The sequence below is a fragment of the Hippoglossus hippoglossus genome, chromosome 22 (assembly GCF_009819705.1).
Source record: "Hippoglossus hippoglossus isolate fHipHip1 chromosome 22, fHipHip1.pri, whole genome shotgun sequence".
Taxonomy (NCBI): Eukaryota; Metazoa; Chordata; class Actinopteri; order Pleuronectiformes; family Pleuronectidae; genus Hippoglossus; species Hippoglossus hippoglossus.
This window is the reverse complement of record NC_047172.1, coordinates 3,172,520-3,186,049: the sequence shown is the minus strand read 5'-3', so window position 1 is coordinate 3,186,049 and position 13,530 is coordinate 3,172,520. Positions and strand designations below refer to the sequence as shown.

General features: G+C 46.7%; 1 protein-coding gene across 1 annotated transcript in view; it reads left to right on the top strand.

The window, feature by feature from the left end:
• The window catches only part of gfra4a (GDNF family receptor alpha 4a), a 112,566-nt gene extending 99,529 nt beyond the window's left edge, over window positions 1-13,037 (top strand). The window contains exons 5-8 of the mRNA XM_034576847.1: window positions 1,581-1,690; window positions 3,212-3,346; window positions 10,531-10,700; window positions 12,810-13,037. Coding sequence (XP_034432738.1) covers window positions 1,581-1,690; window positions 3,212-3,346; window positions 10,531-10,700; window positions 12,810-12,959 — 565 coding nt within the window. The 3' untranslated portion in view covers window positions 12,960-13,037. The remainder of the gene's footprint in view (window positions 1-1,580; window positions 1,691-3,211; window positions 3,347-10,530; window positions 10,701-12,809) is intronic.
• The last annotated feature ends 493 nt before the right edge of the window (window positions 13,038-13,530 follow it).

Genomic DNA, 13,530 nt, shown 5'->3' with positions numbered 1-13,530 from the left:
ATTCACATTCATTTGAAGCCATGATTCGACCTGATTGAAATCGTTTCCTACAAACAGCAAGTGTGTGGTCTGACGTTCTGGCCAAATCGTCCAGTGTGTGTGTTCTGAAGATCATAAGTTAAATCTTTCATTATCTCTGTGGTCCAACACGTTTTAGCTTCAGGTATCTACAGAAGAAGGCTATATTCCAACATGTACCAAGCCAATATCAAACTGTACTCTCATCTCAGAAAGAAATTATTATGAAATTACCAAGAAAACTGCAGAAAGCACAAAGAGCCTGGTCCCTCAGCACTGTGAGTAGGATTGTGAATCTTGGGAGAGTCTGGCCGGTTTGAAATGTTCATTTAGATTCAATTAGTCAGCTTTGTTTAATTAATTCAATTGTTATACTCATTAACTGTGTTTGAGCAGTTCCATTAAATTCTGTATTCAGTTTCTGGGGGAGGCAGCCGAGCAGCACGCAGCCACGTGAAATAGTCATTATCAGAACAGCCATTATCACTCGGGATTCACACGTGGCTCAGAAAATGTGTATTATCGTGCGGCCAAGACCTGATGGAGAAAACCGACCCTCTGAACGGGCATATTTATCCTACGTTGAATCCCAGTGAACGTGTGACACTGATGGAAACAAAGATCTCTTTACACATCCAATCAGAAAACCAACAATGCACCAAGTCATTATGATTCAGACGCTGTATTTCTCTCTGTCGCTGGAGACTGAGAACATGGAGTCCTCACACCCATCCAGTCACACTGCTCTCGCACCGACAGCGAACGGTCGCCGGCGTTTAATCTTCTTCCTCTTCAAATGTCAGGAAAACAAAGGGCTTCATCTGTCACAGCCATCGATCAGGCGTCTCCTGCAGCCGCCCCCGATGGATGGAGCGTCTCAAGGCCCCCTGCGCGGCCCCGCCCCCCCCCGCTGGCATTAACCCGCAGAGGAAAGCTTCACTTAGAACACAGCCTATAAGTTTTACACACATCATTACGATGACATGACAAACGAGGGGCGAGCAGGGAGTCGCGGGGGCCCTGAGGGGATCCTGCTGCAAATGCCAGTCGACGGGGGCCGATGATGCGATATGATGGCGGCGATAGCCTTGTACGATGATGATGATGAGGCTTAGATGTCTGGGCGGCTGGCGGGAAAAGGTGAAGAATAGAAGGCGAAGAGCGGCTGTGGGGGGGGGGGGGGGGGGGGGGGGGAATATTTATATGGAAGATCCATATTTGTCTCATCTCTTCCCGGCCAGGCAGCACAGTATTTAGGAGGCAGAGCCGAGGCCCATCTTTGCCCCTCATTGACTCCTTACAGCCTGGCAACCCTCCAGGAGACGACAGGCAGGGGAAAGTGGGGGGGGGGGGGAGAGGAATGGGGGTTGAAGTTCTGCAGGGGATCTGGACGGGCGGTGGAAGTTAATGTAGGACCACGGGAAGGTAGACGAGCGCTGTGGCTTTCAGACGCACGTCCCGTTTCGGAGAAGGCAGCGGTGGATCGGCCAACCTGCAGTGACACAACGTGTGCAGCAGCCAAGTATGAGTAAATGATGGATGGCATGTTATTGCTCCCACAGGTCTCGCTGGGCACAGTTCCAGTATGATTGCCAACCCTCGGAGCCGAGCGCCAGCGGCTGCAAGCAGGAGAACTACGGAGCGTGTCTACTTGCGTACACCGGCCTGATAGGTAAGAACCAAATCATCCCGTGCCAGCGCTGGCTCACTCCCCCCCCCCCCACCCCCTCTGTGATGGATCGGGAGCAGAACAGGTTTTGGAGGGAGGAAGGGAGGGAGCGGACAAGTGCACTGAGCAGGATTCAAAAGAACGAGTGGAGGATTGTGATGAGAGGCACAGCGCGATGATCGATGGAGCGCTGATTAATGTGGCTGTGGCGCGCCCTGCCAAGCTGCTGGCATTATAAGTAGTGCAATTACAACTATTGACCGCTGTTTTGAGAGAATTATCCCCGACATGACAACGAGTGTGGGGGGGGACGGAGGCGCACAACACGGCTTATTGTGCTTTAGATAAAAACCCGACAAAAGATCACATAAAGGTCGTTAAAAAGCACTCAGTCTCAACGCGTCGTTATGGGACAACAATGCACTGCTGCAGAAACGGGGGGTGGGGGGGTGGGGGGGGTGTTGGTTAGTGAGGGACTGAAGGAGACATAAAGGAAGACGGAGACAGAAAGCTGAGCAGCAGTGATTGGCCCTTCCAGACAGCCGGAGTAGAAGTGGGACTCTGGAGGTGTTGTTGTTTGGAAAGCTGGGACCCAGAAAAATCAATGCAGGTGAATCAGAATTTCTGCGGCAAAGTGCTGCAATTTTATTTCCAAACCTCCTTTTAGAAGCACAAGCTACAAGGGCTTTATTACCGTAGCCATGGGGAAAAAAAAGACTTCCCAATCATTTACTGCTGCAAAGCTCCGAAGGGGCCGAAGAATCCACGTGAGACGCCTCAGTGACGAGGCCTCGGACTCGGCACCGGGAGCCGCTGCACTTATCAAAGTGCTGGAACCGCCCGGCTCAGCAGAAACTCACGTCAGGAAGCTCCACGGGGAGAAGAGCTCCACCGGGCTCCTTTGATTTTAAGTCTGGGAGGACGAGAATCAAATAAGACGCCCTGATATTAACGAGCAGCTTCTATTCATGTGTATGATCAATACATCGACTGTTACTTGAGATCAGAGAATTTCAAAATAATCTGTGATGTCAGCACTTCTAGGTAATTGGAATTGAATCCGTTAACTAACCTGCCAGTTTCTGTCTTTATGCACTTTTATTTATCCCAGCTTTAAAATTCCTCTCACTTCCTCCATCACACTAATAACTTAACCTGATTAATGCAATATGATGATAGCAATGCCTTTATTTGATTATGGTAATCAGCTTGAGGTCCTAATAAGATTAAATCAGACACAAACCGTCTCAAACATTCAATTTGTTGGAACATTAAACTTCGCAAATAGTTTTTTCTTTAAGAAACGGCACATTTTACGAGGTGTTTACACCCAAAGGGCCACAGGCTGGAAAAAATACATATTCCTCTCAGATTAAATGAAGAGATTACTTCCTGTTTCTGTGATCTCAAGGTCAGACGCCGTGATTGTGCTGTAAACCCGGTAATGTGAGAAGTTTTCCTTTAATAAGCTGAACTGTTTCAAGACGCCTGTAACCCCCCCCCCCCCCCCCCCCCTTTCTGCAGGAAGCACGATAACACCCAACTACCTTGACAACTCCACCTCCAACGTGGGGCCCTGGTGCTCCTGTGCAGCGAGCGGGAACCACAGGGAGCAGTGCAACGACTTCCTGACGTTCTTCCACGACAACGTCTGCCTGAGTGAGTACGAGAGAGAGAGAGAGAGAGAGAGAGGGAGAGAGAGAGAGAGAGAGAGAGAGAGAGAGAGAGACTTCTCTGGCTACACAGTGACAATAACAACCTCGACAAAGAACCAGGACGAGCGTGAGGATTAACAAAGTCGAGCTTGTGAACAAAATAATCCGTCGCACATTCTTTGATGTGGAGCAGCGTTACAGTGAGACGGCCTGAAGCCAGTAGAGGGGAAGTTCTCAGCTGTTCATATTCATCCATCTGCTAAATACATCAAATGTACAGAAACCATCATGGAACCGTTCAAGATTAAATATCAGGATTTGCTCTATTAAATCAACCTTTTACCCTCGGTAGCCTTTTTAAGAGGAAGCAACAGGAGGAGGGTGATTATTGAAGATCGCTCAGTTTCTTCTGTTGGAGACTGGAAGCAAACGGAGACAGTTATTAAGATTAGTGAAACATATGTTAATTTGTCCAGAGGCCATTTCCATACAAACCGTTTCCCTAAAGCTGATCCAAACCTTATTAGTGTCTGAGCCAAACCATTATAACACAACTGATTTATCTCCCAACAGTGATTCCTAATGGTTTTTGTTCTGCAGAACAATAAATATGTTGTTCAGGCAGTTATTTATGTCACATATACACTTTGCGCATTCCTATTAGTCTCACTCACTTCTCATCATTTCACTTTAAGCTTCAACCATGAGACTTCTAACAATATCTCAAAGCTCCTTTGTGATGCTGTGACGCTGCATTCGCCCAAATATCTGTGACTTTCCCAAACAGCCTATTCAACGATGTTTCCCTCTGTTATGCTAAAGTGTGAACTTCTCTCGCTCTCTTTCATTCTTCTTCTCCACAACACAAACACTGTGGAGGAGCGACTGACAGAGTTATCCACATTTTTTGAAATTCACTCAGAGGGGAATACAAACGGGTGCAGGAGGGGGGTGTGATGGAGCCTAAAGGAGGCTGTGAAGGTCTGTTTCTTCTTGTTTAGCCATTTGGAAAAGAGCTGAACCTTTGTTTCTGTCTGTAGATGTAGTCGGAGGAAACGTCACAGAGCCCTTTTCTTTTAAAGTAACTATTCATTGTCCTTTCGGTGGAAATCTGCCATGAAGCAGCCATTGAAAACACAACAGTAAACATGCAAAGTCCTGTCCGATGCTTCCTGGCCTGCGTCAGTGACACAAGGAATCTTCAGAGAAGCAAATGAATTGCACATTATCCTGAGTCAAACCCCCCCCCGCCCCCCGAGTCGTCACCCTTGTTTTCCAGCCGGTTGATAGATGCCTTGTTTTTCTGCAGAACCGCTCATGTGCATCCTGCAGCCAGGACTCCGGCTCGCAGAGGCAGCTCCTGTGTGCTGTTTACTGTAAGCTCCTCGGAGAGCCGGCAAAACAATCCTCAGACCGACTGGCCTCATTTCCCCGAGTCTGAGCAAAGAGACACTACCCCCCCCCCCCCCTCCGCCTGCCTCGGCAAACGGCGCAGGCCAGCTAGCGCGTACGTGATAATAAGGATGAACAGGTTTCTAATGGGGAAGGCGATTCGCGGAGTGGCGATGCGCGTCGGACTCTCATCTCAATCGGCGTTCGGTCTCATTTGCCAGGCGACACTTCTATTTTGGGGAGAAAATGTACGTAATGGTTTGGCAAGGGGAGTTTGGAATAGAGCCAATAATTGGGGAAATGAATCCGCCTGAACGTTTCTCTCTTTTCCCCGCGATCTTCGTGCAATCACAGCAAACAGACAATGAAGCGTAATTTCATTCTGTCGCCCTCCTGTCCGTCGGTGGTGGTTCTGCTAAACAAGTGGACGGCACCGACGTCAATTAAATAAATCCTCCTTGGGTCTTGCATCTTTTTTGTGAGCATTATTTCACACACCGCCCCCCCCCACCCCCCCCCCACCCCCCCACCCGCCCCACCCCCACCCCCCCCCCACCCAGTGCTGTTGCTCTGGGGCCTGCTTGCTGAGACAGGACTTCAGATGGCCTTTGATGACTTTGTAATTGAGCGTAATTTGGTTTCCTGCCTCAGAACTAATGAGGTGGACAGAGAGAATAGCGGCAGTGAAAGAATACAGACGTTTGCAGATAGAGGAGGAAAAAGAGCTGCAGAGAACTCCCCGTCTCTGGAGTGAAGACATTCAGGTTGTAAAAGCAGCTGTCACCTGCCTTGCCTCCTCATCACGGCCATAATAAGCGCATCACTATGCAGAATAGCAGCTCTGGACTTCTTCAAAGATAAGTGTGTGAGGAGGAAAATGAGAGGACAGATGGAGGTGAGGCTCATTTATTTCTGCAATTATTTAAATTCTTTCTGGATGTTGGACTTGTAGTGTAACAGGAGAAAGTTAGGGCGACCGGACCGGGGAAGGCCGCGGACAGGAAGTGGGTCGGGCCTGCACAGGATGTTCTCCGCAGCGTGGCTTCGGGTGCACCCACGAACTGGGTTAAAAAAAGCCCTCGGGGGGGGGGGGGAGTCAAAGAGATGGCGGCGCTTTAAACAGCCGTGTCCAAACATTTACAAAGGAACTGTCACAACAGCTTACCGCTGAAGATACCAATTGGTACTTCGTCCCCGCGTGACGGCGGGTGGGAGGCAGCGGTGGCGAGCAGCTGGAGTTGCACCCCTCGCTTCCGTCATCCGTCAGCCCTGCCAGGAGATCAGTCCACGCTGCGGAGCGCTAACTGCACACTTTGAGCACGGCGGCACACTTTCCCACCTGTCCCACCGATGCTAATGACCCACAGCGCCATTAGCATGCCGGTCCACAGCCTCTGCTGCAAGGCGCTGGTGTAAACACACCCTCAGCCATGCTCCGTTCTATTCTCTCTCTTCCCCCCCTTGCTATTGACTCGTTTCTGTTCTGTTGCAACTTTCAGCTTCTCTAATTAGCTGCGGCGTTGGCAACAAAGGCGCGCGGGTCACCCGTCCACCTGCTCCGTCTCCGTGGAGCAGCTCCGCTCGGCGATGCACCAGCGGAGGGAGTCGGTGTCGAGACGCCGCATTGATTGCCGCAGGATTTTGTTTGCAAAGGCGAAAACACTTCAGGAGGACGGATCAATTTGTTGTGACCCTGTGAGAAATCAGCATTTTGTGTGTCACACACCCCGATACTTAACTGGAGGCTTTGAAATCCCATCACCAGTAACCAGCCAGTGGCCTCTGGGTGCTTCTGCTGGGAGAAAGTGGAATAATGGGCAGATTTCCGCGTCTGAGCACCACATCCATCTCACAGTCGAAGCCGGGGGACGTTAATAGATGGATCGCTCATTCATGTTTTCATTTGAGCACATTATAATTGAAATGACTTTCATGCAAACGTAATTGCTGTCGAGTCGCCCATTAACCGAATGAAAATGAATGCTTATAGAATATTAATTCCTCATGTGATCATAAGTCATCGTGGTTGTGGAAAATCCAAGAAGTTGATGTTAATGCTCTTTGTTATAAAACCATATAAACCCAGCGGACTGTGAATTATACATAGCACAGGATGTACATACTGGGCCATTCCTCCCAGTCACAGCCTACTTACTGTAAGTGGCCCATTAAAAAATTCATCAGGATCATTATCGCATCGTTACAGACAACTGGCAGATGAGAAATTCGTTTGTCGCGGACTGAGTCAAAGTCTGGCTTTTCTTTTTTTTCGGAAAGTGAGATTACCATCGGTGAGACCGCGTCATCCTGCTTCTAAAGATTTCACCAAGAAATAAGGTTGAGAAACAATAAGACGTGTTCCCGTGTATCTGCCGCTGCCTGAAATCGACGTTCTTATGCAACTTGTGACAGCGAAGACATCAACTATTGTCAGTTTCAATCAGCTGGTGATGGAATCCCCTCATGTTGAAGATCATCTGTTTATTAAAATGATTTGCACACAATATTTTATGTTTTCTTCGCCCTATGTTGCAATGTTTAAGAAAGATTTAGAGTTAGAGCCATTACAGGTCTTGATCCACGTAAAAACATAATTTTTGGTTCTTTCTTGGTCCATTTCTCACCTGTCCACCAAGTTTCATGGAAATTCATTAAACAGATTTTGAGTAATGCTGCTGATACATAAACTAATGAGAAGTGGTGAAACATAACCTCCTTGATGGAGGCAATTAAACATCTGAGAAGAACTACCCAGATTTTTGCAGCAGGAGATGGAGCCGTGCTTTTAGAGATTAGTCTCTGTGAATCGTGGACTTTTGGTTCGTCCTCGTGTTTCAATGCGAACACACAAGTAAAAATCCTCACATTTACCTGACAACACACTTTGTATTCATACTGTTATTTTGTCCTCTTGGCGCCGCGGAACATCAACACACAATATCTGTCTCTTTAGCTGCCGAATGTTTCGCATGCTGCTCCAGCGAGTCGTTAACTTCCTGTGCCATTTGCCTCCGGGACCAGGCGATGTAGAGTGTGTTCGTCAGAGCTTGTTACTGTGGCGGAACATGGCTGCCGCTGCTGCCGCTGCCAGATCCAAGTCGGAGGAGAGTAATGTCTTTAAAGTAGCTGTAAGATCTATTTTTATATGAATACTGGATCAAATGTAAAGTGAAAGGAGTCGTTCAATCGTTCTCTTCTTAAAGAACTGCAGCAAAGAAGGAAAGACGTCGTCCGTGTTCGTTCCTTCAACTCAATTAAAAAATGGCGGCACACTGATGTTTGTTCATGTTTGAAATTTGTTATTTGACGCTAATAATCATGATTGACAGCTGAGACTGACACATGACTGGTTGAGAGTGTGTAGGGGGCGGGGCCTCGACTCCACACCACGATGACCGAGCAGATAAATTCCGCCTCCGGGATGTTTTAGCTCTAGTTTTTGTACAAAGGGAGGAAGTGGAGTCGCGTCGTCCATCTTCATGTTCAGTTTATTTTCATGTCCTGACAACATTTTATTATGAAGAATTATTATCGTTGCATAACGGTTTTGTTTCATTTCCACTTTCCACTTGTAGCTCTGCAGCATCTCATCCTGTATTAGTGGTTTGTGTGTCGGCTCCACTGCCCACGACTCCGTCTCCTTCGCACATTTCACCAAAGACCGTTTTTCACTGAGTCAATGAAAGAACCAGACGATGTTCAAATCCTTCACTGAGCTTCACATCATCTCTACACTGAAATCAATCATCCTGCACAAACTCAAACTTTGCACAAATAACCTAAATACAAATATAAGTAATTAGCTTTGTTTCCGAGATGACGGTTGATCCATCATCAGCTACAGGTGTTCTGAAGAGATTAGGGCCCTGGAGGATTCTGGGAGGATTCTTCTTAACTCCGGTTAATTGAGTTGATTGAATGTTGTTGTTGTGGGATTTCCCTGATTCACTGAAAGCAACACGTTAGTGGGTGTTTGTGTTTCGAGACAGAAAAACAAAGAGTCTCGTTAAAGCAGAAAACTAACGGGTGCTAATCAAATATCCTCGAATGAAGCAGGTGATTTAAATACAGACATAAACTGAAGCCTGGATAACAAGGTACAGTAATTACAGTGTGTTCGGGAGCACATGTGTAAACAGGCTCATCGTCATCACGCCGTTAAATTACCTTTATTACAACTTTAGCTGAATATCAGAGTCACACAGGAGCCGGGTGCGTCTACGATTCTCAGGAGACCCGACGACCTTCGTGCTTATCGGAACGATTTCATTAAAACCATGAGATAATTCTTCTTTTCACCTGTTTCTCAGGGAATAACTCATGGATCAGGATTATCCAGAGGACGGATATCTAGGAGTGTGTGGAATGTGGTGCAGCTTGATTGAATTGAAGGTGCTTTGGCCTCGATAGAAGTTTAACTTTCAAACTACCACGTTAGAGCTCGAAAATGTCATTAAGAATTTATTTTTAAACGTGAGCACTCAACCGAACAGCTAACGCTACACGTGTTGAAAATAAAAACGTCTTTTCAACGTCTTTAATCAACCGAAGAACAATTTCGTGTCGCAGCTTTGTTGCTAGGCGACGGCTTGTAAGGGCCGGACAAGCCGGTGTAGGAAGATCGGGTTCAGTTCGGCTGGAAACGTTCCACCTCTATTTTCTAATGCTACCTACAGCTGATAACGTAAACTAGTCCCTGAGCCTGAGTTCATTATTCATTATTGTTCATTATTTCCTGTAATGACCTGAGTTCTCCTCCTGTTCACGTGTGACTCTGGCCTCTGACAGTTCTGTGATTAAAACCAAAGCCTCCCTCTGCCACTGACTCGGGCTCTTCCAGCCTCAGTTTAGATTTCACACAGAGAAAAGAGGATTCTCCTGCTCTCACCCCCCCCCCCCCCCCCCCCCCCCCCCCCCCCCCCCCCCCCCGTGTCCCGTGTGCTGGCAAACAGCCGTCAGTGCTCAACACTGCAGACCGCACTGTTTTTATTGCCTCAGGAATAACATGTTTAAACATGTTCCCCAGACCCATGAATAACATATGTTTCTCCTCTTTCAGGCTGTTTCTCACCAGAAGCCTAGAAAACTTATACATTTTGAAAAATCTGAACTTCTGTTATCCAGAAATCTGCTCTGGTTGAAATGAGGATTGACTTTTTCTGTTTAAGCACTGATGCACGACTTCCTTTATCCAAGGAAACGAATTATAACTAAGATCAAATTATGTTTTCAGGTTGTCAGTGAATCCGTCATATTCTTGTGAACACGATATCTCGAGAAGGCCTTAATGGAGGTTCTTCACATTTGGTACAAACATTCACTTTGGCTTAAGGATGAACTGATTATATTTTGGTGGTCAAAGGCCAAGGTCACTGTGACCTCTTCAAGCACATGTTTTGCCTTGTGAACACAAGATCTCCAGAGCACCTGGAGGGAATTCTTTCACATTCAACACAAACTTTCTCTTGGACTCAAAGATGAACTGATTGGATTTTGGTGGTCGAGGGTCAAAGAGTAAAGGTCGCAGTGACCTGTGAACCGCAGGGTGGTAATCCTAGTATTCTGTAGTCATCAGTTTAAAAAATACTCCGTCATTCAGCCTGCTCATAACTCTCTGTGTTAGGTTGAGTTTACCTCACATGTCACGACCACATACAAAGTACAGTCCCAAGTTCATTCACATTAAAAAGTCATGCAGGGAAAAAATCAAAAGGAAACTAGAGATGATGGAAATCAGGAGAATCTGACGCTCGTGTGTCTCTTTTATAAAACGTCTCTGCCCTTCATGTGTTCCAGAAAATTCCATCCTGTCCTTCGGAAATGGATCCGATGTGAAGACGGGTGCCGGCCAGCCCGGGATGCCGAGTCCGGCGACGGACAACCAGAGCCCGTTCCTGACAACCAGCGCCCCGGGTGTCTCCATGGAAACAGAGCAGAACATTCTGCGAGCACAGATACCGACTCAGGTGAGACCGGAGCGTGATGCAGAACCTTCTCCAACAGAACGTCGGTGATGGAGACAGAGTCAGAACTGGGTCATGTGGCTGCACAGCGGTTTGTTCTAACCTTGATTTACAGAACCTGTGGGATTCAGACTGTGTCGGGGAGAAAGTCAGTTACACTCAATTCGAGAGGAAACAACTCAAACTGAACATTTGCTGCTCTGCACGGAAATTGCAGCTGATTTAAGATTTTTTGCATCATGACCTGAAATCTCAAATATCCTCATGTTACGTTAACCTTCATCTGACAGAAGCTTTTGTCCAAATCCATCATTCAAGGCCACAGAAGTTATCCAGAATAAATGTCACAGCGAAACTACATATTTGCAAATGATCCAATTCTTCCTCTAGAGAGTTAAAGTTTAGTCACACATCTCTCAGTGTACTCAATATATATATATACTCTGTGTGAACGTATAAAACAACTGTCCCACATTCATAACTGCTTCATCAACAGCATAAACACTCTGTAAACATTGTTAATGTAGCTCGTACAACGAAGAAGTAAACATCAGCTGAACATCAATTTTGATGCCGACAATCTGTTTTTTGCATCACACGCAGAATTTCAATTTTAATCATGAGGGGAAATTAAAAACGAATATACTTCATTTCAGGCTGAGGGAGTTTGCTCCATGCATGTGGTTCCTAATGGGAACTCAAAAAACACTGTAGATAACAGAATTGACAAAGTGCCAACAGATATAAATAAACTTCACAAGCTAAATGAATAACTAGGCCACTTGCTTATTTCCTGAGGGAAAAGTGAAGGAAAGAGCCAAAAGCCCAAATTACATGTTCTGGCCTCGGGGCTCGTGATTTATCCCACGCAGCGTTGTTCCAGCTCGGTGGCGTCGCCGCACCGTGTCCGACGCGACGCCACCGAGAGGAAGACGAGTCACGTGGACATCGCGTCACCTGACAGACGAGGATCAGCTCAGGAAAGTTAAAAGTACAGTTTCCTTTCGGGTCAAATCGTCGGACTCGTTCAAATGAGGAATCAACTAAAGTTACATTGACCCTGCAGAAGTTTCTGTGCTTTTCAATCTGCACTGGATTAAACAGAAGTTGAAAAAAAAAGTCATCAAGACTCTTTTCACTTATCAATGAGGAAAATATGAAGTAACCATGGAAACAGCATTGAGGTTTGAAGTTTAATGTTTTACTAAACTATGACATTTTAATGTCTCACTATATTATACTGTGACATTTCTGGTGCCTTCCTACAATATATTTTTACGTCTTCCTGAACTGTGACATTTTTAAATTTTTGACGCTTCACTAGACTAAAGATATTGTATTTCTTACTATATACGACGACATTTTTATGACATTTTTGATGCCTTTTTATACTGTGACGTTTTGATGGCTCACTGCCACACACAGCATCTATTTGACGTCTGACTGGATCCATCACACGTGTCTCTCTCAGGCTTCTATGTGTTTTCCCCCCTTAATAGAGGTTGAATGGTAGTTTTACTGTTGTCGAGGGTAAAGAACAGAGGATGTCGCACCTTGTTAAGATCTATCAGACAAATTGTGATTTGTGAATATGGGCTTTAGAAGTAAGATTTGATTGGTTGATTGAAGCTGAAAGTAAAAATCGTTGGAGCAGTTTTAGGAATTCAGAGAGAATCATGGGTTATCAGGTTCTGCTCTTTTATGACGTCTTCTCTACCTGTGATGAATTCCTCAGGTGATGTTTTGAAACAAAGTTTGACAGGAAGTTGGAGAATGATCCCGTTTACTGTCTAAAACCTGTTATTTCTAAAATCTTTTGACTCTTCCTAAAGATCATGATTCTGTAAAGTTTGATCAATTCATTTCTCAGTTATTTATCGCGTGACGACGTCAATCAATCATTGTAAATCGTAACATCTTAAAGGAATAGTTCACCCAAAAATGAATTCAATTTTCAGTGAACTATCCCTTTAAATCAATTCAGGTACTTCCTGTCTTCACGGTGGATGTGGAGACTTTGCCCGTTGCACCGATCGGTTTGTCTTTCCGCTGCTCGTCCTGAAAAGAACCTGCAGGCGGGTGAATAACCTCGACTCTCCTGTTTCCCTTCAGGTAAACGAGAACGACAGATTGTGGGGCGACGAGGGCGACTCCACCCTCCCGTCCCCGGGCCTGTCGGACGGCGGCGCCGAGCCCGTCCGCCTGACCCTGCTGCTGGGCCTCGGCTGGCTGCTGCTCGCCGTGCTGCTGATCTCCGACTAACACGAGGCCTCGCTCACCTTGGCCTCCACGGACACTACTCCTGACCTGGGGGGGGGGGGGGAGGCTGGGGGTGGGAGGAGAGAGAGAGAGAGAGAGAGAGAGAGAGAGAGAGAGAGAGAGAAACAGCCATTTCTATGTGTCAAATGACCGGGTGGGGGGGGGGGGGAAGGGTCGACTCCGCCCTGCTCCCTCTCCGTCACAAAAATCACACTTAATCTCTTTTTGTGAATCATGACTCGGAGCAGATGTGTTGTGATGGGCGGCCCACGCCCGTGAGACGACCACCAGGAGGGGGTGCTGTGACCGCACCACGGGGGGGAGGGGGGGGGGGGGGGGGAGGGGGGACAAACAACCAGGAAGTACACACCTCATTTTCTCGCCTCACGCCCAAAAAATACACAAACTGTCACAGACGACACTCATGCAGACTTTGCTCATCGGGGGAAAACAAGCTACGGTGAAACGTGGGTTCAGAACGTGTACAGCAAGAGACACTGAAGACGCAGTGCAGGAAATCTATAACAATATATATAGATATATAAATATACTACAAAAAAAAACTACCAAAAAA